This window comes from Achroia grisella, unplaced genomic scaffold (assembly GCF_030625045.1).
Source record: "Achroia grisella isolate CSIRO2021 unplaced genomic scaffold, CSIRO_AGI_Agris_v1 utg1576, whole genome shotgun sequence".
In the NCBI taxonomy this organism is placed as follows: Eukaryota; Metazoa; Arthropoda; class Insecta; order Lepidoptera; family Pyralidae; genus Achroia; species Achroia grisella.
The window spans coordinates 1,551,217-1,578,964 of NW_026712658.1; the positions used below are offsets into that span (position 1 = coordinate 1,551,217).

The 27,748-nt window shown below is 32.8% G+C and overlaps 2 protein-coding genes across 2 annotated transcripts; one reads left to right on the forward strand and one right to left on the reverse strand.

Annotated features, from left to right (window-relative positions):
- The first annotated feature begins 126 nt into the window (after positions 1 to 126).
- Positions 127 to 13,121, forward strand: LOC131841244 (erythroid differentiation-related factor 1). Its single transcript, XM_059189523.1, has 15 exons — positions 127 to 283; positions 1,268 to 1,452; positions 1,738 to 1,846; positions 2,505 to 2,642; positions 2,964 to 3,105; positions 3,379 to 4,077; positions 4,760 to 5,073; positions 7,064 to 7,216; positions 7,883 to 8,534; positions 9,046 to 9,204; positions 9,933 to 10,152; positions 10,804 to 10,975; positions 11,311 to 11,459; positions 12,143 to 12,300; positions 12,579 to 13,121. The coding sequence occupies exons 1-15, from the start codon at positions 242 to 244 to the stop codon at positions 12,956 to 12,958; spliced, it is 3,672 nt and encodes a 1,223-aa protein (XP_059045506.1). The 5' UTR covers positions 127 to 241; the 3' UTR covers positions 12,959 to 13,121.
- A 755-nt stretch (positions 13,122 to 13,876) lies between these two features.
- Positions 13,877 to 27,155, reverse strand: LOC131841236 (facilitated trehalose transporter Tret1). The gene is made up of 10 exons (XM_059189517.1): positions 26,958 to 27,155; positions 19,791 to 19,946; positions 18,725 to 18,927; positions 18,134 to 18,320; positions 17,443 to 17,564; positions 16,791 to 16,967; positions 16,499 to 16,591; positions 16,008 to 16,234; positions 15,128 to 15,280; positions 13,877 to 14,571 (listed from the first exon to the last, which is right to left on the reverse strand). The coding sequence occupies exons 1-10, from the start codon at positions 27,070 to 27,072 to the stop codon at positions 14,547 to 14,549; spliced, it is 1,458 nt and encodes a 485-aa protein (XP_059045500.1). The 5' UTR covers positions 27,073 to 27,155; the 3' UTR covers positions 13,877 to 14,546.
- Between the last annotated feature and the right edge of the window lie 593 nt (positions 27,156 to 27,748).

Genomic DNA, 27,748 nt, shown 5'->3' on the forward strand with positions numbered 1-27,748 from the left:
ATTAAAACAAAAGTAATATGGAACCAAAGAGGGCGCCAGTGTATTATAGTATAAATAACCGGCTATCAAATGAATGCACTTGTCATATGTATGCCAAATTTGACAGGCACGTTTTCTGCTAAAAATCAAAAACAGATACGTAACAAAATAAAACATTTAAAATTTTATACACCTCTAATCTATTAAAAATTATTACAAATACCATTTCTTTCCTTTAATTCTATCGACACAGTATTTAAAAATGGACGAAATGGAAAATGAACTGGAAAGAAATAGATCTAAGGTCAGTAATGTACCTATTTTCATATTTTTAAAATAATTATCATATTCCAGTATTAAATATTTTCTTATATTTACTAATACTACTTGTAAAAAATGTTAAACAACCTATTATATAAATCCGAAGTGTGAGGGTGAATCTAGTCTGTTTATTAATTTAGATTAACTATAGTTTTGAACAAATTATATCAAACAAAATATTTTTATGTTAATGATGGGATGCTGAATGATGATGGGAAACCAACTGATTCTGGGAATTTTAGGCGTTTTTATGGGGATTATTCTTCTCACACCCGTGAGGAGGAGGTGCACTTCAATTTTTTATGTTTAAATTTGAAATAGGATATGAATATAACATAGCTATTTATTTAATTTATTCCTATTTCCTTTGATGAACTAGTACTTTCCTCTTTTTCTGATTCATTAAGAAAAATAAAGTAAATCCCAATCTTCTTAGTGTTACTGTTATATCAGGTTAAATTATCAGCAAAACATTTCCAGGGAGCATATGACTTTTTCCATGTTTAAATACTATATAATTTAATAATTCTATGGTACTACTAATATAATAGTAACTGATTATACCTCATTTCATTTATAATATTATGCCTTTATCCATAAAAAACATATATACTTCAAAAAGTGAGTGTATCTGACCTTGTGATGTAAATAAAAATGTCTATCTATCTAAATATCTAATTTATTTATTTATTCATTTGCTTTCCATTATGTGATAATAAGGGTTGACATAATATTATTATAAGAGCACTGAGGACTCAGGGTCCTGAGTTAGGATTGAAGATAGTGTTCTTAAGAGATTTATTTTACATAATAATATTATATATTCTTATTGACATACAGGATTTAATGATTGCAAAGTAAGTTTGGAATCTATTCTATCTATTTTGTTTTTTAATTGTACAGAAGAATTAATTTATATGTTCATTATTCATAATTTTCAATATTCACTTCTTACTGTGACTTCTAGGATCGGAGTCCATCACCTGGGGTAAAGTCTACAGCTGTAGTCAAGTACACAGCATTCCAAAGTCCTGTTGGATATGCTCGATTACAATGTAACACAGATCTAAATCTGCCCCCATCTAATTGGGGTGCAGCTATCGATTCTTATGGTCTAAAACAGATATTAACTGAAAGCACAGGGTTATCCAGGTAAATCTATTATTATTACTTAACCCCTATATCTACCAAAATACATTTCACATAGTTCCAGCATATATTGCAAAGTGAAAATATATATTTTAATACTTTTTCTTATGTAATTAGAATAGCATACAAACTATATATAACTTATGTGTTGCCTTATGAGAGGATAAAATGTCAATATTTACTAGAATTAATATATCCTACAAACCCATTTATATGACAGTTTTTTAATTAAATATTATTGCTTTTGAAGTAAAGTAAAAAATGTATAATATGTTTTTTTTGTTTTAGTTTTCGTATGGCACATATGTTTCCGGACTCTGTTGGAGAGGTGGATGTCATATCAGGTGCTGAGTGTATAAAGAAGCTTCTGAAATTACCATATCATTCAAACGCCACGGTAGTTATTATATTTACATATGGGCTTATATTTATATATGATTAGTATTTTATGGCTCTTATTTCTTCAACAGCGATTTATGTAAAAAAATTTAATGCCACTTATAAAAAAAATTAAAAATGTTAGGGGCGGACAACACTTATCACTTGGGGGTATATAACAATATATAGTAGCTGGTATTAGGAGTTATATTAGGAGTTAGGTTTTATATTACCTAATTTTATATTAGAAGGAATATTTAACTAACATTGTGACATGATAATTCTATATATATAAGATATTCAGTGAAGATCCCCTACTGACTGATTTATATATGATATATGTTTTGTCATTATTATTATGGATTAGGCTAACTGTCCTGACTTCATGCTAATCCTCCACTGGTGAAATGCCAGTGTATAACTTATTAAAAAAAAGGTATCAATTCATACCTGTATGAGCATATATGTCTAACTCATCATTCATATTTCTCTTTTTCATTCATATTTCATCATTCATAGTTCTTCAATTATCTGGGAGGCAAGTAAGACTATATTGAGTCACTGCTCCATTAAGATATCGAAAGCTATGTTAGCCATGAGTAATATAGATTAATACTCCATTCGTTCTGTGGGTTACAGCTGATGTTCTATAATATACAATTATATTATTGTATTAGGTAAGCATGATGGTCCACCGCGTTGAGAACACCCTGTTATTGGACGACTTTGATGTATATGACTATCTGAGGAAGACAGAATGGTCCTGGCTAAAGGACTTTTTCTACGAGAACATATTAAAGACAATGTCTGAACAGGTGAGAATAATCATAAACATATATGCGCGTTTTTAACCTAGTTTTGAAAAAGATTGTAATAATTTATAATAAAATTTATTTTGAACTATCAAGATCAGGAAGATCATCTAATCTCAATATCGATTTCGATCCAATCCAGAATTTTCGATCCAAACTCAAAACTAATAAGTTATTGCAATCAAAATATGTAATTAATATCTTTACATTATTTAATATCCTTGTATTTACAAAAGAAATGAAGCAAGTGATATTATCCTAATCATATTGATATTTTCTATTAGATATTGTACTTTACGGGGAGTCGATTATGTTTGTGTGCAGGAGCGCATGAAGCTGTCACTGGCTCCAGGTCCCAGTTCAGCACTCCAACTGACACACAAGTTCCTGTCGCATAGTGTCACGGAGCCCGTTCCTCCTGCATCTTCCACACCCGCCGCATTGCCCGTGCCCGTGTGTATCGCTGGTAAGTTAGGCTGGTAACATTAGTACTTAGATTGCCAGAATGCTACTAATGTTCCGATGGTCTCCAATTGACCCATTTGATTGTTACCCTCCGCCCTCTTTGGAGGTGGCCGCGCACTTACCTCTATCCACAAGAGTGTCCCGCATTATTTTTTTCTAAAGTTAGCCAAATCCTATAAAAATAGTATTGACATTACCGAGCGTCGTCTTAAATAAGCCATGCTAAGTGAAATGTCTGCTTAAAGTGCGACGTAAATACATGTTTTCATTTTAGGGCCATTTTTACCTGAACCAGAGACTAAGCATGAAGAACCACCGACCGAGCACCTTTATAATAGAAACGTACTTTGGACCTTTGAAGACATTCATATGCTCATTGGGAGCGATCTACCTATCTTTGGAGACAAGGACCGACCCTGCGTCAGTCTACGTTTAAGGGACGCGAGAGAACCAATAAATGTTCTGACTGGTATCGACTATTGGCTCGATAACTTGATGTGCAACGTCCCGGAGGTCCTAATGTGTTACCATCTCGACGGAATAGTTCAGAAATACGAGCCCATGAAGACGGAGGATTTGCCTACTATGGAAAATTCTAGATTCTCACCCAAAGTGATTAGAAATGTTGCACAGAATATACTTTCGTTTTTAAAAGCTAATGTTACGAAAGCAGGACACACATATTGGTTATTTAAAGGCCCACATGATGACATAGTGAAATTGTATGATCTGTCGTCTTTATGTCCTGATAGTTTGGACAATTCGTTTACAACCCCAGTTGCTATGTTGCTGTATAGGGTAGCAAGGAATATGAGGTTAATGAATAGAACTAGACATGTGAAGCAGTTGTTGGAACATGTTATTGAGTTGTTGAAGATGGAAAGACACCCGCAGATCGTGGCATCATCCCATTATATGTTATCTGACCTGTATGTGCCAGCAACAACAAACCCAGCATGTCCAGACTTTAAAGGTGAGAGACATGTCACTTTTCGAGTTTATTTAATTCAACTGTTCCTTACTAGTTGCGGTGATTCTTATTTGTTTATTCAATAGATATATTTTCCGTCTGGTTGGTCTCATATACCTTTTTTAGAAATATGTTATACATTTGTTTTATACTAAAATTTAGTATTTAGAGTAGGTTACTTATATCCAAAAGTGATTAGAAAATCAATTATAGTCAAAATGGATACATTGGAATTATGATAAATATATTGCAAAATAAAAATAAATATAGTTTGGATGTACTCGTAATTTAAAGCTAAGAAGAACTGACGAGAAAATAAGCTTTTACTGTTTTCAATGAGATTGAACAATATGACAATGACTTTTTGTAATATTATATAAATCCTAAAAGTATAATCCCCAGTTTTAAAGTGCACATATATTCTGTAGTAAATAAGTAGTGTAGTGTATAAGTAAATTAAGGTAACAAGCCTGGAATTTAATATCCGGGGCTGGTTAGAATTATAAAAATAATAATAACGATATAACAATATATGTTGCAAGTCAGTTTGAAGGTAAAATATCTCCGTTTATCATCTATTATGGCTCTCATTCCTTATACACTGTAAAAAAGTGATGAGTACACATTGTATATGTTAACAATCTCCTCTAAGTTCTCTTAAAAATTAGATACATATATTTTACAGATGAGAGTTCAGACTCCGATGAAGAATCCGATTACAAATGCGAATTTGCTCAAGAAGTATCAAGTGAGCATGAAGAAACTACCTCAGATCAATATACAACTGAATTTGCCTACAAAAGCGATAATGGAGCATCTGACAAACCATCTGCAAGCAAAGGAACCAGACCTCGTAAAAGATTTTCAGATGGTGGAAGGGAAGCAAAGGAAAGTTCCGAGAAAGATAGCGAGAGTGAGGCTGACAGCAAAATTCTTGCGGTTCAGATTCGTGGACTAGCTCTAAGAGACATCGGGGATCGAGTTAGGCATGACATGGGTGTAAGTATATATATACAACTTAAGGGGGTCTTCCTATGTGACGGCCTGTTTTTTAGGGATATTTTAGGATTTTTTTTCTACGACCAGTAAATATTTAGAGCTTCAAGTTTTTTATCATTTATTAACACATATTTGGACAGTATAAATATAAAATTTCAGCTAAAAATATTCAGTCAAACTAGAGTTACAGTGCTCTGAACACCCCCGCCTCGAAAAAAAGAGCTCCCACTTCCTCCACGATTCCGGCTGATCGGCTTATCTGAAAAAAAAAAAAAAAAAAACGGCGTTTTAATTTGTAGGCTTAAAAGCACGGAATGACCTATAATCAAATGAATATAAAAAAAATTGGATTTTTGATAGACATTTGAAATAAAAGTTGCAAATTAGGCGTTTTTTGTTTTTTGTTTTTTGCTATAAAAAAATCGAAGTTTTGAAAATTTTCGATTGATAATAGTTCATTCCATGCGTTTACATATATTGAGTGTGCCCTGTAAATTTCAAGTAATTCGGTCCAGCCGTTTCTGAGATACAATGGAGGAAAGTTTGAAAAACACAGTTTTGAGAAAAACGCGTTTAAAGTTTCAAGTCCATTAAAAACTATTAAAATATCAACTTACTCTCAATCGGCGATGCCTGGTCCATAGAGTATTCCTTCCTCTTCCTCGTACTCTTTTAAAGCAGATTGTTCAGCTCTTGAGTCAATCCTGGCTTGTTTAACGACATCACTTACGCGCCGCTCAGAGCGTAAGATTCGCTTTTCATCCCGTTTCTCAACATACGCTTGGGCTTCACGACCAACAGGGCATCCCATAATCGACATAACTTTTAAAATACCTTGAAAACCTTCATTAAAGATAATAACTGCTAAGTAGCTAGCAATTTCAACAACTTTGGGACCAGAATGAAGATGTTTAGGAGCGAAAGTCCAAATCACACTCACACGATAAAATAATTTTAAAGCCTAGGCCTCGGAAACTTGATCGCGAAATAGACACGTCACTTTTACAAGTTTTACATATAACTATTTCAGAGATTGCAGCAAATACAGAAACAAACTCCAAAATGCAATATGCGAAATTCGAAGCGATGGGAACATTCATGTTCATGTTATTTTTAAGTTTTTTGGCCGAAGCTGATGTAAATACCGTATCATTTTGGTGGGTAAAACGGTTTCCACTAAACTTTCTTTTTTTTACTACGACCAGGATGAACATTTCCACTCGTACTTCCTTTCCGTCCACTCATTATGAAAAAAAATAATTTGTAGCTGTTGCTCTCTTCGAAGTTCAACCAAGACTAAAATAACTTCGGTAAAATATTATAACAATAGAAATTTCTGTTTAAGTCTGTAGAAACGTGTCTAAACTTGTATAAACAAATATATTAATAAAAGGGAGGCCAGGTATAAAGCCGACGGTACACAATAGGCCCGGTCTCTAACTGCCAACTCACCGCTCCGAACCGCTCTTTCTTTTACCTGCTGTATCTTTAAAACGACTTCGAATTTTCTAAAATCGCTTTACTACCGTATTCTAGACATGTTAAGGGAGCAATTTATGAAAAAAAAAAAAAATCGATTTTTTCAACCCATCACATAGGAAGACCCCCTTAATGAGTATTATTTTTATATAATTTGATTGCAAATAAACTAAAAGTAAACGGTAACCGTCGCTTATATACTCGAGTCCAATACCAAATCTACTATCTTTTCGTCATTCAAATGAAATGTTTAGTATAGTTCCACACATTCCGCTTTATGTGAATACATGCAAATTATATATGCTTCTGTAAATAGTTATATAATTGCAGATAGCATATTATATTATACAATTTAAAAAATGATTCTATATTAACGTTTAGTTATTAGACTAATATAATCCAGTTTTTAACTCATTTTACCATTCATATTCTCAAAATCTTTTATTGTATAAAAATATTTCTGAACTGACTATTTACATATTGTTTCCTGAACTGAATAAAATGTATCCAGGGGAGCAGACGGCGACGAGCGCGGGGGCGCGGGGAGAGGTCCGGCGAGCAGTCCTCCGCAACAGAAGACGTGCCGGCTCGCTGCGGACACGCCCTCGACCACGCGCTGCGGGGGCTACTAGCTCTACACAGTGTCACCATACACAACAACAAGGTCACCTGAAACTCGTATCTAGAAGGCTTCGCTAGCCACATTGCTCCAATCTCCAATGCAAACATTTAGAATGTACAATAATATTGTTTGACAATATGATTTGTCAATTTTTATACAGACCGATATAAATAATCATACTCAAGAATACAAATAATTGTACCGTGCAAGGAATCGAACCTGAATTTGTATTCATGAGTATAATTTGTACTTGTAGGTATATCTTATATATAAAATATAGTTACGAAGCTAGTTACGAATATATTTACAAAAAAAATCTTTTAAACAGTTGAGAAGTACCCATAGCTCTGCTTAGCACCATCCCATGCTGTGTAAATTGTCCTAGATTATTAAAGTACAAATTTCAAATCCGAAAACTGTTCATATACCAATAATTTCTTCTTCTTCTTCTTCGTCTTTTTTTCAATCTTCTAGAGCAAATAATTCAAAACTTGGGTTATATCGCTTCTGTGTTAGGGGCTCAGTAATGATGAGCCAGTCAGTATAATAGTATATTACAATATATATTTATATGTCGAAAACAGGTAACATTATATCAATTTTATGAGCAAGTGCGTTGAAAAGTACAATATTTATAGTATTGTTAATATATATAATTATAATGTTAAAACATAAAATCAATTAATTTAATTAATACTGTACAAATAGGAAGAAGAACGCGAAAGATTGAGACAGCAAATAATAGTTGAAGAACAGCACCCTAAAATGGCGAACCCATACGAGCCTATCAAAATGGAATACGAGACTATAAATAAGGAGAAAGAAACCAAAGAACATACATCTAGAAGCCGGCGAAGAAGGCGAGAAAGGAAAACCACTGACAAATCCGAAAATTGCCTTATAGAGACCACATCGAACATAGACAAGAATGCTATATTGATTCGCAAAGATAAGAATACGTACCCAACATGGCAAGAGCCGAATAGAGATGATAATTTCGCTTGGAAATTGCACTTGAAAACGTTGTTATATGAAAAGATATGTTTGGCTTACGCGACATTAGCTGAATATAGTTATTCTAATGGGCAATATGGTTTCTCTTTAAAATACATAGATATGGCGAGCAAATGTCAGAAATTATTAAGTAATATGATTATAAAAAGTAGAGTAGTTGATCCTGGATGTCTTATAGGACGAATTGGGGATAACTTTTTCCAGATAAGCAAACATTGGCACAGATTGGAACAGTATAAGAAGCAGTTTGAGACTTACCATGATATAGACAGTAAGTTGAGACTGGAGATAGAGAATGATATGGCAGAAGAGGTAGATGGTGTTGCGGGTGACGAATTTGATCTTGGTAAGTTTTATTTATTTAAATTCAAGCACGTAGGTCTATCTACAAATTTGATAGTTTTTTTACTGGCTATAAATTATATTAGTTTATAAATATACTTCTTTTTGCATTTCCTTTCGCCCGAAAACTTTAAAAATGGTTAATACAGTATAAGGACTCTCACAAACAAAAACAAGCCAACTCACCTGTAAAAATTGTTTTTTTATAAAAATATACCTTCCGTATTTTGAAGTTCAATTTAGTTCTTATTTATTTTAATACGTTGTCTACAATTATGTTACAATTAAAACCTTGTCCATAACAGCAAGAATAATATCACTGTATATATATTGATGGCGTTGTCATCTAGTGAGCAGTAGAAAACAAGTTACAATAATTTAATTTTTTTCTTTTTGAAATCCGATTATAATTATAGTTTACAATAATATAGCTTACACATCAGAATGGCTATAAATTTTACACGAGTGAGCCACGGGTACTGCTAGTCAACAATGTATGTATGTATATGGTGCAGACATATCCCTGCCTAGCGGCGAGACGGACTCGATGTTGCGGTCGTGTGCGTACTACCGGCGGGCCGCGGCCGCCGCCTGCGACAAGCGCGGCGAGCTGCTGCGGCGACTCGCCTCCGTCAACAACGAGCTGGCCGTCCGCTACATGAACGACGCGCAACGTGAGTACACACCCAGACACTCCACAGCTCTACATAAAAAACAAAACTAATTTAATTCATGGAAGGCCACGGAGTACACAACCAGCTCCTCCACTGCGTCTACATAAAAACACAAAACGAGTAAATTTCATTGAATGCCTCTGCGTCCACAACCAGCCCTTCCACTGCGTCTACATAAAAACACAAAACTAATTGATTTCATTGAAGTGGAAGGGTGTTTGTGTACTCTGAATACAAACAACCATCCACTGTGTCTACATAAAAAACAAATTAATTTCATTGAACGCCTCTGTGGTCTAGTGGTTTAGCACACCACGTTACTTCCGATTGTCGTTGATTCGATTCCACACACGATGCAAACATTTGTATTCCTGACTGATTGTTTGTATTGATTTAAATGTTTTCTATGTGTATTTTGTGTGCATTTACAAATTAAATGTATTCAAGTATTTCTTATTATCAGTTGTTTAGTACTCATAACACAAGCTATGCCTAGTTAAGGACCATATGGTGTTGTGTAAATTGTCCTGGGTTATTTTTATTATACAAATATGTGCAATTTATGACTAATTTCTTGCCGAACAATTTTTTGTATTTTCTAATATATTTCTAGATAGTCCTGCAAATATAGGAATCTGTGTTCTCTTATAACGTAGTGATTACTAGTTTCTTGTACACAACAACCGTATGTAATAATATACGATTAAAAAAAATACGTATCTGTGCAGAGATCTACCTACAATACACAGAGGAGGATGATCAAAACTCAGATAAGGCAAAAGTTCTAATGAAACAGTTCTCAACACTGTCTCAGCATTCTTGCGAATGCCTGGAGGAGGCGACCGGAATATTCCAACAAGTGAATGATGTACCAAACCTCGCGCTACTCTACTGCAACAAGGGACGGTATATGAGGTTTAAGGCGTATTGTGACCAAGGGGGCTTTGGGTAAGTCACTGAATTTGTTCAAATTATTTGATTATTTTAAAGGAATAAATATGTACTACTAACACATTAAAATTGTTTTGATTTTATTTTTTGGTGTATTTAATGTTTCATTTAAATCCAACACTTCATTATTGTGTTGAAATAATCAAGTAATTTGAATGTTATGCTGATTTTTATGTGACGTGTGTAATGTACTTAAAAAGTACATTAGACACGTCACAGTTACAGTCTAATAAAATGAACTACTTTTCTACTATTCTCTGAACTTTGATATTTGATGCCCCTTTCCAAAGTAGTACTTTATGTTTAGAGAATAGACGATATTACCAACAATACGCATACAAATTGATTACATTTGAAACGTTTAAATAAATAATTTTGTGTAAATTGTGTTTATGTAAAATTAGCAATAGCCGTGACATTGTCTCGTAAATATTTTTTGTTTGTACATTAGTGAATATCGTAGCCATATCAGTTTAAGCCATTTCTGAGATTAGCGCGCACAAACACACAAGACAAAAATTGTTTTGGGATCTATTACATTAACAGTCCCCTAAAAATATTTTTTTTATATATATCTTTGATGTACCCACAGACATAGGTCAGTTACAATTGTATATATGTATATCCATGAACTATAATTTTCAACAGACCAGAAAAACGTAGTCTGTATAATAAAGCTGAGGAATTGTATACAACTGCCATAAAATTGTTGGGACCGCGAGAGACGTGCGGCGCCGCGTCCATCTGGGATCTGGTGGCCTGGGAGCTCTCCTGCCATCTCTACACCAAGGCGGTACTGATGCAGGACTGTACTGTCGGCGTGAGTGCCCACCACTTATATCAGTCATAAGTAGATTTATAACAAACGAGGCAGTCAACGTGAATGACTATTTCAACCTAACTTTCTATTGTTACGCATTTTAATTCGTCCCCAGAATAAAAACCTATAAATGCGCGGCACAGATTTAAGTATGTGTATAAAGTTAGAACACCTTTGTACTTTTGTCCACTGTCCGTCTTATATGTGATTTTGAAAGCATCACAGCCATCATTTTTCATATTTCCACAATGTCCAGTATTGTACAAGGATAGTTACTTATAATACATGTTGTATATACCTATATTTACAAATTCTGAAAGTTACTACTTTTGCAGGTACCCCCCACCCCGTCGGAGGTGGCGGATGCGCTGAAGCAAGCACTGAAGCAGTGCGTAGTGGGCGGCGGACCGCGACAACATCTCTACCAGTTTCGGGCGGCACTTTTGCATCATCGCCTGGCTTCGCTACATCATGCACAATACAGGTAATGTTAATATAATAGATATATTGTAAAATATAGTATGTATTTTTAGTATTAATAAAATAAAGTTTGCCATTATGCCTGGGTACGTTTACCATCTCATCGTTCGCCATCGACAGGGAATTCATCTCCACATGCTGATAATGTACAAGAACATTGCGATTTCCAGAGGAGCTTTCTCCCGCGTACATTTATATTATGAAATGAACTACCGATGTTTTCTGTAAAGATTACAGTATGGGGTATTTCAAGAAGGGTATATTATGGTTCCTTAATAGTTGGCAATACTCCCTGGGTGTTGTAGGCGCCCATAGATTACGGTTACCGTTTGCCAGGCCGTATGCTTGATGCCCACTACAGTCGTATATAAATCTCGAATATATTTCATCGCCATCACTTCAGGTTACTTGACTAACTCTATTATGTTGTGTTTCTAATTACTAATGTTAACGAGATCATATGATTCTGGTTATGGCACCTCGCTGTATTATGTACATAATGGGGATTTAAGTGGATAAAAATTTAACACACTTCACCAGCTGAGATATTGGGGTGGAGTTCTTGGTAAAGATTGTTCACACGTTAAAATATTTATATAAATGCTCATACTAATTGAGAGTCCTGTCTATTCTGAGCGCAACTATTTCGTTTATAGTATCAGTAAGAATGATTCTTAAATTGTACAGGATAACGCAGGAAGACGGTCCCAAGCGACGCACTCTACTGAATGCAACACGCACCAACTACGAACTCGCGGCAAATATGTTCGCAAGTCTGGAGGACGCGAGTATGTTCCTCACAGTACAGATGGAGCATGTCGCCGTGCTAGAGACGCAAGCCGCATGTATGTTAATATTTATTTTAAATTTATCTTCTCCCAAGTTCTTATTTTTATTTTACCCAAGGCATACTTTGTGAAAACTTAGTTGCGTGTTTATTAATATGTTAAACGGATTTTGACACGTATAATTTTATGGTAAATAATCTATATAAAACGTCCTGCTCAGGAGTCGACTCAGCAGTGAAAAGAGTGTTTACTTATTTCTTGCCTACTTAATATTCTCTCAAAACGTTTCAATATTTTATAATTTTATTGTATAAAGTTATTTTCTCTTTTTTCAGTATCACCAAATGTAAAATTGAAGTCTCTTCAAACTGCCATCCAACTACTACGTCAATCCCACTCTATCATGAAGCTGATGAAAGATAGAGATCCAGAAGAACAGAAAGATGCAAAACCAGAAGACGGCGACGAGAAAAACGTCAAAAGCGAAAATGGCCTGCTAACACTGTATGAGGCTAGATTACATTTTATATTAAAAAGTATCATACAATATTGTAGGTCTAAGTCTAATAAAGATTACGAGAAAATGACGGACATGTACAAGAAATTGTATTGTTGTAGTCTTAAAATAAAAAAGGATAAAGATATCCGTTTATATGCAGCTAGTCTATGTGATGTATTGACAGCTATGGATGATATAAGTAAAGAATTCGAGTAAGGATTACTAAATATTAGACCTGTACACAGCATTCTAACAAAACTAAGCAACACATTCACATGTATACCTTGCTTTTGTTTATATTATTCGTATGGTATGATAATGACATGTACAGGCGTATATGAAACAAACTTGTTTCATACATGTCTAAAGTATAATACATTAAAATCTATAGCTTTTCTAATATATATGACCCATTTTATGTTTGTATTTACGTTTGTAATTACAACTCTTAAAAGATTCATAGAAATTATCAAACATATCGATTTTACTGTGTTACAATTAGTAGCAGCTACATTAAGTAATAAAGATTTGCTCAACAGAACTTTTGTTTTTTGATCTGTTTTATTAAAAGCTTTAATACTAATTGGGGGTATGTACCTCCAATAGTGTCTAATTTATATATAGATAGAATATGTGAGACTGATGTGATATGTTATAGTGTTACTAATGTAAGGTGATATTTAAAATATATTGTTATTAACAATGTACATTGTTATAATTTATATTAATGTAATGTTAAATATTATTATTTTTATGCGAATTTTATAGAATATTTGTATATATGACACCCGGGGTATCTTATTTACGGGGTACTTTAAACATTACCATAAATTAACAATTTTTACAATACATATAATACATTTGAATAAGTGTATTAATTATCTTTCACTATGTAATTTTATCTTATCTATGCTTTCACTTATTTACCAAATTCGCCGTTCAATTGTCCGGAAGTCAAAAGTAACAAAAATATATGAGCAAAAATAAGATACAGTGAATTGTTATTGTTGTTGTAAATTAAAGTACCTAATTAAAGACTTATAAGTTAGGGGATTAATGAAATAAAAAAAAAAATCCTTTTTTTAATAACAAAATATATTAAAAATCCATTAACGACATTCACCTACTAATATTATAATTGACTGAAAATTACTTTAAAGAAAGACTTCAACAGTAATAAAACAAATATAGAAATAATAAATGAGGCAGATGTAATATCGTCTATGGGTTAAAAATAATTTAATATTTACAAAATGATAACAAAAAAACTATATCACAATATTTACATAACACGTGCATACCTTCTACTACATATAGCTTCCTGTATCTATATTATTAAGTAGGTTAAATGAAATCTATACTTACACGGTGTTACGAACTACGAGTACAATAATCGCATTGACCTAAGCTACCCTGTTATGAGAATCGGGTAAAAATACAGAACACTATTAAAATTTCATTCATGAACTTCTAGCCTAACTGAGAACGGAATGTATAATTTTTTTTTGAACTTAGAGAATAAATAGATTAATGTACCTTTACTTTACAATAATATGGAATTAGTATTATTACATATTTTATATATTCGTATTATCACAGAATTCCTATAACAATAACAAAATATAAGGTATTGCACTCACAGAAAATTCTGAAATCATATTTTTTTCATGTTTCTCTTTGGTCTGTGTTTTAATCATAATGTTAAATTCGGGTTTCTGTGGTATAAAATATAATTAAGTTAGGTTAAACTAAAGATATGCTATACTTATACACGGAGCTTTTTAGGGTCCAACAGTTGATCTGTTTATGATTGCTCTCCTTTTTTGGTCCTGGAAAAAACGAAAATGCTTTTGTTAATATCATGTTTACCTGAATATCTTTCAAGTTATTTAACATTGGGTATGAAACAGTGGCAGCAGCAACTACCTGAAAACTGTCATTGTAAATTCCTAGCAATATGGCCACGCTGGACTAACTTCCATGACTCCATGTGCCATGTCATGCTATTATTGTGCTGTGACTAGTGACATGTTATTATTATCCTCCACTGGTAATGCGCCAGCGTATACCATTAGCGCAGGCAGGTGCAACAATCCATAAACGTCGATTAATTAACGAAATATGTATACTAGCTGATTTCGTAAACGATGTTTTGCTATGTAAATTAAAATTGCTATTGCCACATTATAAAAATAAAAAAAAATTGAAGATATAGTAGCCGATTCTCAGCATACTGAATAGCATATAAAATTTCATAAAAATCGGTCAAACCCTTTTGGAGCTTTATGGTAATTACTATTGTTACACAAGAATTCTATATATAGGATACCTTTCTTTAATTGAGATTATCAATGTCCAATCTAATTGCCAGTAACAAGGGCCCACCTGCCAGATAACATGTCTTCGATCTCCTGCAAGCTCTTGCCTTTAGTCTCAGGTACTATGAACATCGCGAAGAAGAACGACACTACACAGCACGCGCCGAATAACCAGAAAGCCACGTGCATGCCAACTGCCACTGCTATGCTGTTGAAGTATCTGTAAAAATATGTTACGAAAATATGTACATACTTTCATATTTTTTGTAAACTTACGTTTGTTGATGAAATAGGTACCTTGAAGATGATGACGGATGAAGTAAAAAACATTGTAACGGAGAACGAAAACATAGCAAGTTCATTAAAATCCCGTACTTGCAGTGAAAAGAAATTTGATAATATATGTGTCTCAAAGTGACTTTTATTGCTAATATCGCTATTCAATATAAAATTGCCATATTGGATTTAACTATGCCGATTGTTATATGTACCTACACCACATTTGATAATATTTTATTTTTAGTACCGATTGTATTGGAAATATTGTACTTTTTTTTATTTTCATTCGGATATACCAAATCGGGATTAGAATTTTCAAAACAATCGTATTATTTAAACAAGGGTATGATACCACCTATCGTATCAAACCCCAAATCATGTACTCTTTCTAAGACAGAAACTTTAAGCAGCGGTGTTTTGACTTATGATGTGATATGAAATTTAAACGGCCTTGGTGGTATAGCTATTTAGCACACCGCCTTTTTTTGAATGGTCACGGTGTCAAGCGTTTATGACTGAAATTTGGTGTTTTCTATGTAGGTATCTACAAAAAGTACATCAGTTCTTTATTTAATACTATACATAACGCAACCTCTGCTTAGCTTGTGCTAGATGACCATTTGTGTTATTATTATGACTATTATAAATAGAAAATTATGGGCTCTTACCTTGTAACAAAGAAGGACAAAGTCCAGCAGAAAGCAGTGGCTATTGGAGAAGCGATAGCCTTCACTTCCATGGGCATCAGTTCACCCATAACTGCCCAGGGTAACGGCCCCAGACCCCAGCAGTAGGTTACGATAAACAAAACGAGCGACAGGAGTGGTAGGAAGCCGATGCTTTCGGCAACACTACTGTCATTCTCCGCTAAGATGAAGTACATACCGAGGAGAGCCTGAAAGTGAATAAAAGTTGATAAAATTTTTTGCATATATTTATTATTTTTTTGTTCCCCAAAACCCATCTACAAAGTAATTGTTATTAATATAAGTTATTGTAAACAATAAAAAAAAATGAAATTGTTTAACTTGTCAAGTTATTTATGAATAAGGAAAATAAGGAATCATTTTAATGTACCATATAGAGTTCTGGAGAATACATATTTCTGGAATATACATTTCATATTCAATACATTTAAAGGTTTTGAAATATAACTCACTAGACCAATGGCAGAGCCACACGAAGAGATCAGCAGCAACAGTCGTCGTCCGAGTCTGTCTACGACGAATGGGGTAATGCATGATGCACCCACCTAGGAATTGATAAAGTTTAATAATAATTTTATTTATATAAAATTAAAAAAAAACTCAGAAAATAGCTAAATAATAACTGGCAATTTTATAGTGGAATCACAACGTATGATTACTTTTAATAAATGGAGTTCGAATGTTAACCACGTACATCATTCGAAGGGACGTGTCATTCGTTGAAAATGCCACGGAGAATTTTACCTGAACAGCACCAATAATGATAGTGGCAATAGCCGGGTCCAGATCGGATCCTGCCGCTTTGAAGATGTTTGTCATGTAGAACAGCACAACGTTAATACCACTGAATTGCTGGAAGAATACCAATGCGCACGAAATATAGAACGCCTTGAAATTACCGCCACGGAACACATCTTTTATCTGAAATTAAAAAAATATACAACGATCTTTAAATCAGTTAGAGTTGTTAGAGTCACACACACGTGGTAAGTCGAGCGTTCTGTATGTTACGAATGATTAGATAAATCAACAACAAACTGCCTACTTTGTAGATTGTTATTTTTAAAATATGAAAATCCATTACAAATTTTTATTACCTAGGTATATTATATACTACAATACACTTCATGATTTTCCGGAATATAATCTAGGTACTTCTACGCTTATGCCATTCAAATGCTTTATTTTATATATGCTGTTTTCCCATATATGTACTGTATAGTTTCAATTGTGTAGTAGGTATCTATAGGTTTAACTACGTGTTTTAGCAGTTGAAGTCGTTAAGGCGTAACAGCGTAACAAACAAATAAACTTACTATATATTTATTAATTAGGACAAAAACTGAGAACCGCAAGAAGTTGACTCCTAAAAATACAATAATTCTATATTAGTTACCGTAGCAGTTTTGTCCATAGCCGCTTTCACATCGCTAGCCATTTTATCAAGTTCAGCTTGTACTCCAGCCTCTGATTTTCCTCGAATGGTGGCCAGACTTTTAGATGCAGACTCGCGGTCATCTATGAATAAAAATATAGTCAATAAATTAGGAACTTATATAAAATTGATGTTCGTAGGACACACAAACTTGCAAGTATTCATCAAGACTGGACCTTGGGCCTAACATATTGAAAAAAACTTTAATTATAGAAGTAATATTCAAACATAGGTATTATATATAAACTACACAGATCTAGTTAATAAATAACAGTAAAGTTGATAGACAAGATGGACATTCCATTGCCTATACGGTGGACTTCATTTATCCTTCGACATAGGCTATTATCCTGGTGTACCAAGTATGCGGAATCATGCACTAAAAACACTTATTAAAATAATTCGCTATTATGCTTAGTTAATGGGGATTGCTTTTTAGCGGTTATTTGTTACGAGCGTCTCCTCCTCCACCGAATTCTTTCAACCAGCCATTATTGCCCACACCATTTATTTCAGAAAGATAATGTTGGAAACATGGTGCTGCTGATTCCCAAGCGTGGTGCCCCAAATCAACTTTCTTACCATAGTGACGACAACCGACATTTTAATCCAATAATTAAATAATATTTATAATATACTATATAATACTAACCTTTACTTAATTGATAAATAGGTGATTCTGGCATGAAGAAGAAGGCGATGTCAAAGACAGCCACCACAGCTATACCAACGTAAGCGATCGCTGCGTATGAGATGAACGGCCCAATGCAGTACACTATGAGGAAACCAATGGTAACGAACACTTGCAAGAAGGAACCTAGCGCGCCCCGAACTTCGTCCTAGAATATAACAAAGACATGTATCCATTAAATAAGTATGACTTAAAGGGAGGGACTTATATATTTTAACGAGGTTAACTGCACAAACTCATCTACATATATAGGCTGTTTGCGCTGCAAGATGTTTTTCCGTAGGGTTCGGTTTAAAAAGACTTAGTCTTCAGGAATGTTAACGCTCGAGCAATACCACGAGCTTCACGTGACCATGTTCATGGCACTTTTCAGATGTATAAGTGATGCGGACGGTTGCTACTTTTCATCATGTCGATCGGGTTAGCTTGATTGATGGTCTAACTGACCTGACTTCGATATCACCCTATCACCATCTAAGGTTATACCGCTTAATAATTGGAATATGTATGTACTAATAAAGGATAGCATTGGTGATGTCACAGATATCTTACCGTTGCAATCTCAGCGCAGTACATCGGCGTCAAAGTGAACAGCATACCTACAGATATACCCCAAAATATTCTGCCAGCGTAAAGCATGCCGACATTCTTGGCTATTGCGATTAGGATCCACCCTATGAAAAACGGTATTGAAGAGGAGATCAAACCCCACTTGCGACCTATTTTGGAACCTGCTAAACCACCGATGAACGGACCTGGTAACAAATATTGAATATGAGTTTCGGAATGAGATTTTGACCTTAATTTACGTAACAGATAACCTGATGGAAAGTGGCAATAGTGGTCTATATTTGTATATGTAAAATAGAACAATACAAATATGTGAAGGCCGAGTATCTTTATACTCTATAACTTCATCATCATATATCACCTATCACACTGAAATACAGCTTGTAAAGCTATAATAACTGTTTGGGGACAAAAATATGAGAGACAGAGGAACCACGCAGAATAAAAAAGTTTACGACTCGGTAAACTCGTGATTTTTTAGCACGATGTTGAGGATTACAATCTGGCAGTCGAGTGAGTAATGTCGACGAATTTTCGGTACAATCACAGCTGTTCAGCGGGTGCAATAAAACCATAGATAAGAGTACACGTAGGTACTATTACTCTTTAAGTTTGTTATTTATACTTTGTATATATAGAGATTGTATGAATGTTTTTGAGGGATTAAAAATAAGTAACTATATATATGAGGAAGAAGTACAGATAATACTACTATATCTTTGAGTAATCAGGAAATATGTAATTGTTGTAAGTAATTACAAAAACCAGTGGTCGCCGAATGGTTGACACTCAACCATAATTAATTTAAATTATAAGTTAATACATTATTAATGTTCTATGGTTAAAGATTGTACCTCTATGTATGTATATATATATATATATTAATTCCATGTACTTTTTAAGAATAATAAAAAAATAATAATAGTATGTCATCTTCTTATACATCGGCCATCATAGGTAAAGCCAAGTAGTAAGTAGTAACAGATATATTACAAAATCTCTGATTTCTTGCTTTTGGAAAAAAGCATTGGAAATCAAACATACATACCGATGATGGCGCCAATGTTGAGCAGTGATCCGATCCAGGCTTCCTCATTGCTGGTAATGGGTTTGTCGAGAGGAGAGTCAGTTACATTCTGCAACTTGATATTCACCGGCGACGTCCATCCCATAGAGAAGCCAGTAGCCGCGATAGCAATGTTCGCTGTTGTAACAGAAAACACGTTTAGATATTCGCAAAAATCAAGAATCATGAACTTTGAAATTCACTAATTTAAAAATGAACTTTCTTTACTTAGATATTATGTTATCTGTGCTTAGGGTATGTTACAATTACAGAAATGTAGGTATATCTGTAATAACAAGGTATACAATTTATTCTAAACAACGTGAAACAGAATTAAAGCAAATCAATATTATACATAAAATAAAAATAAAAAATAAGTTTGTAAAATTGTGTCCATGGTTTTTATAGAATAGTAGGTACTTATTATAAACGGATTACTTAAGTAGCGTAGTAGTAATTTGGACTTGTATATCTACCGAAGTTTACAATCAAAATATGCAAACAGAATTGTCATTACGATGTTAAATTATTTATCTAAATATAAACTAATTTATTTAGATATTATAATATACATACATACATAGACTCACTCTCACACCTATTCTGACATTTTCCTTTACATCTTAACATTGGATGATTTTATTTTATTTGGTTTAAATAGAATAAAATAAAATCATCCTGTATCGTATTTTATTCGACCTATATCACATGCATATATGTTAGAGACTTAGCAATCTGTATCTCAGACTCCAGCTTCTCACAACAATTGGGTGTCAACGTAATTCTATGTTAGATTATTTTATTAGACAGATTTGAGGTCGAATTGAAAAAGGGTTTTACCACAGACAGGATAATATTGTTTTAGCATTTAGATTCGGGACCCTAATAATAAAAACAGTTGTATTTAATGCAGTATGCCAACGTAAAACGTTCCACGTCGATATTTGCGAACTTGAGTCAATGTTATGACCATAAAGATAGTTTATCAGTGAATAGGCAACATAATATTCAAATATGTAACAGGCTGCAGTTTAAATATTTAGATGACAAAATTTAAATTATAGTAATATAACTTTACTGGGTATAAGTTTTATCTACATGAACATAACTATCGCCGTGGAGTTTCATCTTTGTAAAAATCTACCGACCTATCGCTGGCACGTGGGCACTACTGTCACCAATCATCATCAATATATGGTATAATATTATTTTCATAAAAGACAATTGTAGCCTACTTTATTTCCAAGTAATGTAGATATGTACCTACGCTTTTTACGTGAAAGAATTAAAAATTCAAATTCAGTATTTTTTAACTCTCTCGAAAACTGCGTCAGTTGGTTTACTATTAATTGACTTATAATTAAAATTTCCAAGGCACGTCGCTTTTTAACTGCAGCATTCATTCTTTCAGATTTGTATACATATATACCTACCTATATATGATACATATAGAACTACCATCTGGTAGTATTTGAGCATGACATGCTCTGAAATTAGTATTGTTCGTAGATAATACGATTACAAAAGTATTTTGTAATTGTTCAAGTGATAAAACGCTTACAAAAATATTGATAACGACCAAAACATATCCAGTTCATTTTGGTATGATTACGTTAGTTAGTGATATTTGTAGAAGTGTGTAGGTATGTAAGTGTGTAGGTACGTTTGATCAATATATATTTACTGAATTATTTTTAAGAACTTTCTTTTTCACATTTATTTAAATTGCAAGAACATTGTTAAACCTCAGTAATTTGATTACTGCTGTAGATTGTATTTTTGCTTAATTTTAGAAGTAATCAAGCAAGTGTTATTTCATTATGAAATGTAAATATTTTTCAGTAGAGGAGGTTAAAGTTGGGCAAAACAACATAATCCAGGGTTATACCTATATTTATTTATTATATCTCTCGTTGCAGGTGTTCTATATGGGATACGTAGGGGACGTATCCCATATAGAACGGTAATAGGTATAATATGTCCCTAATTTTAACGAGTTATTAAATATATTTCTTGTTTTTTTACCCTTGTTTGACCAAAATTGGGATTTGGACTCACTATAATGACAATATAAAATGAAAAATAACTGAATAACTCGATCAACAACAGAACAATTAAAGTACGGAAGTGACAATAGTATGACACTTGTTAGGTACATAATAGGCCTATTGTGAAATTTATTGTAGATCACAATATGTGGAGATGTACGAGTAGGTGTAGTATTCGCACAAATTTTATGCGAGTTTGTTACAACACATATTTTATAAGGGATTGAATATATAAATGTGTCGACTACAAACTTGCATGTAGAGAATTTGTAAATAAGTAAAATAATTTTTCTTTAATATTAAATTATATTTCTCATGGCAATGTTCTTATGCATAGTAATTACTTATTCCTAAGAATCAAACAAGAGATCTTTGCCTTTGCTCGAGAAAAAAAATCAATTATTAATTTTGAGTATATTTCTATGTTGTAGCTCATTATAAATGTATGTAACTTATTAAAAATGTATTTAATTACATAGTAATATTGAAATATTTTCCTATGTAATGAAACAGGTATATAACTACTGAAAACTTTTTTCTGGTAGGTATCTAACAGCACCAATGTCACCCATACTTTTGATGCAATCTAAGACATGCTAAGGATGCCTGAATGAGATCGTTATTTAGTGATAGGGATAGGCCATTGTAACCTCTTTGTCTTGTTCCGTGTTATCGTGTTTTTATCTTTTCTATTCTTTCGTAATAGTTGAAACATACAACTGTATTTTTTAGGTTTACGTTTCATTTCAATCGCCGTTTCAGTATGGATTTCCAAATTTGAGTGTTTGTTTCGAAAATTGTCACAACGCCATGTATTTTCAAGCTAAGCTTTTGTTACCACGCTCAGGTGTGATGGGCGATTACATACCTATTAGTAGGTATTTTATACTGCGCTGTAAATTTATTAATTTTTTCGTTTCCACTATTAGCAAAAATTAAACGATGCAGGTAGGGCAATAAGACGTGTTTACAAATATAAAAGTTATTGTTTTAAATAGGTAGGTACATATAATAGTTTGTTATTTTAATATACCTACGTTAGTTTATAGAGTCACTACAAATAGTCTGGCCATAAATACTATTACAATTAAAAATAAACAAAATATTAGGTACCTACTTACGTTTGAATTCGGAATCTGTCATTGTTTTATGGATGATCATTGTGTTTTCTCATTTTCTCGCCAATCAGTTGTCAAATTTTTTGTGATATTAAAATGGAGTGGGCTGATAAATAGAACCGAATCGCTGTGCCGAATTGCATTACACGAAGTAGATATTGAGCCTACAAATACAATTTTTGAAACTCGCCTGCCGTATTATTTTCCTCGAATGTTTGCCTACAAGGTTATTGATATATACAATGAAACCTTCTCTGTCTATGACAGAAATAAGATTTTTTTTTCAATTGAGCAATAGATATTAGGTATACAAGTAGAATGACCGTGTTTATGGTCAAAGATCTAAAGCGCTTTCCAATTAGTTAATAGAGTACAACGTGGATATTATCCCACACCAGTGATGGTTTGGTAGGGTGTTAGCTATGTTAGAGTGACTAAGCCATATTTTTGTGAACTATGTATCAAAAGGTGTATCAAGATTTTTGAGAATGTGGTTAAGATCCTTAACAACACCACGTTCTATAATCATAAATGGTTCCTTCAGCAAGACAGCGCGATAGTTTATAAAACTTGATCCACCCAAGCTTGGTTGGAAACGAAAGTTCTTTAGGGACACCTTAAGAAAGGACTTTATCACCTGAAGACTGATCGTCATTTAGTCTCGATTTTAAACCGATAATATAATTACTTATTTATAGTAAGTTTTAGATAGTATGGCTTGCTGTAAATGCCATGATAATTTGGAGTCCCTAAAGCAGATAATTCTTCACTGCCAATCTTTAGAAGATTGGCAGTGAAGAATTTTTATGGAAAGAGCACGTGCTTATATTGATAACGTTTAAAAGACTATAGTGGAGATCGTTTCGAATTAACTTTTGTATACTTATAATATTTTATATTAATGTTTAAACTAAATCACATTACAGTAATCAATATTATATGCAATAGAAAATATATAGGTTTTTCCTTGTAACAATATGGTAAGACTAGGTACCTATCGTATTATCCTATTCATCATATCTATCGTTTATTGTGGACGTAATCGGTCATTTCCACTCTTGTCATAACGAGCTGATTCGGCATTGAACTTCAACTGTCATTCATTCAATTGTATATTATTTATATTTATAGTATTTTCGAGACGAACTTTATTGTGGCGATTAGGTGCTCATCCACATATAACATAACATTATAAGTACTACTATGACAGACTGGTAGTAGTAATACCTAGATAGATATTAATATAATATGTAATTATACGAGAGACAAGACAGTATTTTTATGTGCCTTAGCATAGCCTTTATTTAAAGTCCTCATAATAAAAAATAAGTTCAAAAAAGAAAACCCGTATACTGAAAAATAACGCCCTAACAGTATGACACGTAACACAAATATACAGACATACAAACACACACAGGGTTAAAACAAAATCATAACCATACTTTTTGCTTCTTCGTGTGGGTGTTTTTAGTTGGGTGAACACACTAGTATAATATCTCATAATTTAATAGGAGTTGTAAGGGTATAGCTAGGTAGGTAGGTATACATTATTGTATTATTTTCAGCGCAATAGAATAGGTATATAACAATATTATTTTATAACCATGTACGTGAATTTATTAAAATTAGTGCAAAATGTAAGTAAGATTCTAATATTTTACTTATATTCCAAACGCGATGGTTTGTGAGTATGAATGGATAGATAAATGGATGGATTGATGTTCGTTACTCTTTTACGCAAAAATTACTAAAAACGGATTTTGATAAAACTGAAAATTACATAAAGCTGAAAATTACATAGGTTACAAATTTCGTCAGGGTAAAAATGTGGGCATAGCTAGTTAATAACAAAAATCTTGAAATAGATTTAGTACAAAAAGATAATGCGAGTAAAAATGGATACAATTGACAAACAATAATAAAATCAATATCAGTTCAGAGTTGTTGAGATGTTACATAACATACAGCAAAATCCTGCTATCAGAGTAGATAGGAGCACGGAGAATACTACGTTAATATTAAAATTAAATATTATATTAATTTCTAATATTATCACTGTTTGAGTATGATATAATACACTATAATTAGGTAAGTTCTTATTTATCTTTCATTTGTTTGACTTAGATAATATGTTAATTGTAATGATGAATAAAATTATACGCCTAAACTATAAACTTTGAACAAGGATTAAACTGATATAATACATTATAATAAAAGTATGGAATTGTAAAAGACATATTAATGTAATAAACAACTCGACAATTCTATCATTATTTTCTACGTCTAAATATTTCTCTATTCGAATTTGGTACACCTGAACGGATTTTCATATACATTTTTCGAATATACCCATGTTATATGTCCACTAGTGATCAGAGCAATTATCATGTGTTAGGGAGGCAGGAGATTGTTTGTAATGTGGACTGTTGACCCCTTTGCTAGCAATGTACTATATCAGATTGGCCACCGCGCGGTACCCCCTGGAAACCATCAGGATAGATTATTGTTGAATTTGTCACGATGGGCTAACTGCTATCTAACCTGACCTTATATTCATCTGATAAACCCCCCCTGGTGCCCCGTCAGCGTAAATTAGTATCCCAGGCCGGTACCACATTCAATTACTAGCATTAAAAAAATCATCTGTAGACGTGTGGTGAATGCACTACTACAATTCAAAAATATGTTTATATAATACCTAAATGTGTAATAAAAAAATTGTATCTCTTATTTCATTGACGGAAGAAGTATCTCTTTATGAGTTCATATTAAAATCCTAAAATTCAAATTAATTTTATAAAATATATATTTCCAAACCAAATTTAAAAAAATTGAAAAAATCACCTAAAATTTCACTTGACACACTGAAATCAGCAATCAATAACATTCCTTATATAGGACTATCGGTAATAATTCTGATAACAACTGTACAAATATTAAAAAAAATAATATATAAGATCAGAATCTTTTGTTTTGTTACCCTACTGCCATATGTAATTGCGTTAATTAAGTAGATATGTACCGAAGTACATACATTTATGGATCTTTATAATTAATATATATTTTCTCTATTTGTCTATAAAAAGTTAGTCTAAAATAATGATATCTATGAATTGTCTAAACTAGCAAAATTGAACCATGAATTTTTTGTCACTTTGTTATGTCTAATTTTTAAATCAATGATATTTATTCATTTTTCGATTTATATAATATTAATAATAACCATTGCTGCATTAGCTACGCACTACTTACACGTGTATTATAGTACATAAGGCATTCCGATAATTGTGTCAATGTTGTATAGTTTAAGGAATCTATTAATTATCCTTTTTATAATAATATATAAATATAATACCAGTAAATCAAATACATAAATTTAAAATATTCTAATAAATATTTAGACATATTGTGTCATAATAGTCATTCTCTACTATGTCGGCAGATGATCACGTCTCTAACTACTCCAATTACGATTATAATCATAAACGTGTTACATTGTAGCTATATACCTAACTAATCTTATGCAAGTGATTCATGTGCATCTATCTATTCTATTGTTGATCAAGTTTAATGAGAATTGTTAAAATTAAACTGTTGCAGCTACTATAAGGTACGAATAGGTAGGTGCCCATCACCTACGTATGGTAGTTGTAAAAGGTTTATTTACTTTAAGCAATCTAAACAAAACAAACGAACGTAATTTCACACAAATGTGTTGGAACAACCTGCGTATACTAAATAAACACAGCATTTTTTTAAAATTTTATTTAACAAATAATTGTTACGGTTAACGAATCTGCACTCACATGTCTATAGAAAACAGCATGATGCCACGAAAATGGAATATATTGCCCACACTAACAACAACACAACAGGTAAAAAAATATACGCGCACTTAGTTTACAGACTCTGAGTCCTTTCATTTGCTGCGAGTATTTTTTTAAATATAATTTACGCAAAAAATCTCAATTATAAAAACATACCGACGCCGGCGATTATGTATTGCCGCCACAATTGTCCCGCCTCCATCGTATGCGCTTGCTGGTTGACTGGCACACCAGTAGCAACTGGGTTGTAAACATAATTCCTATCAGCCATACGTCACACGTTAGCTGCTTATGATATTGATATTAACGTCTACGGACGTAGTAGGTAGTTTGACAATCCTCGTCTTCGGGTTTTGTTGCTAAATCTGCAAGAAATTTAATTATCTTTGAGTTAATTGGGCAATTAATGATAGATATTTTTTTAAGAAATTGAGGACAGTTATAGAAGTAAGGTTAACTTTGACTATACAGATAGGTGATAGCGTGTTAGATCGGGTTATGGGCTCTCTAAAATATGATTGCTCGCAAAGATGGCTGGCTCATCGCACTCGTCACTATGACTGATTTATTTTGTTTCATTGGGAACCTAATTACTATTTGGTAATATGTATTTAACAAAGTCTTAATACCTAGGTATGTAATGGGCATGGACAACTGTTTCAAATAGCAACAGCCTAGTTTTTTTGCATAGTCTTTATGTCTGAATTTGCATTCAAAATGATGGTGAAAAATACTATGATAAAAAAAATACTATTTTCATAAGTGACTTTGTATATGAGTTTATTTGAAGAAAATGATTTCTATTTCAATTGATTCAGGACAAGATCATATAGAAAATTAATATCAATAAATAAAATAAAATGCAAGTAACTTTACTTGCAATATTAAATATATCAAATATAAATAAAATTAATATCAATAAATAAAATAAAATGCAAGTAAAGTTG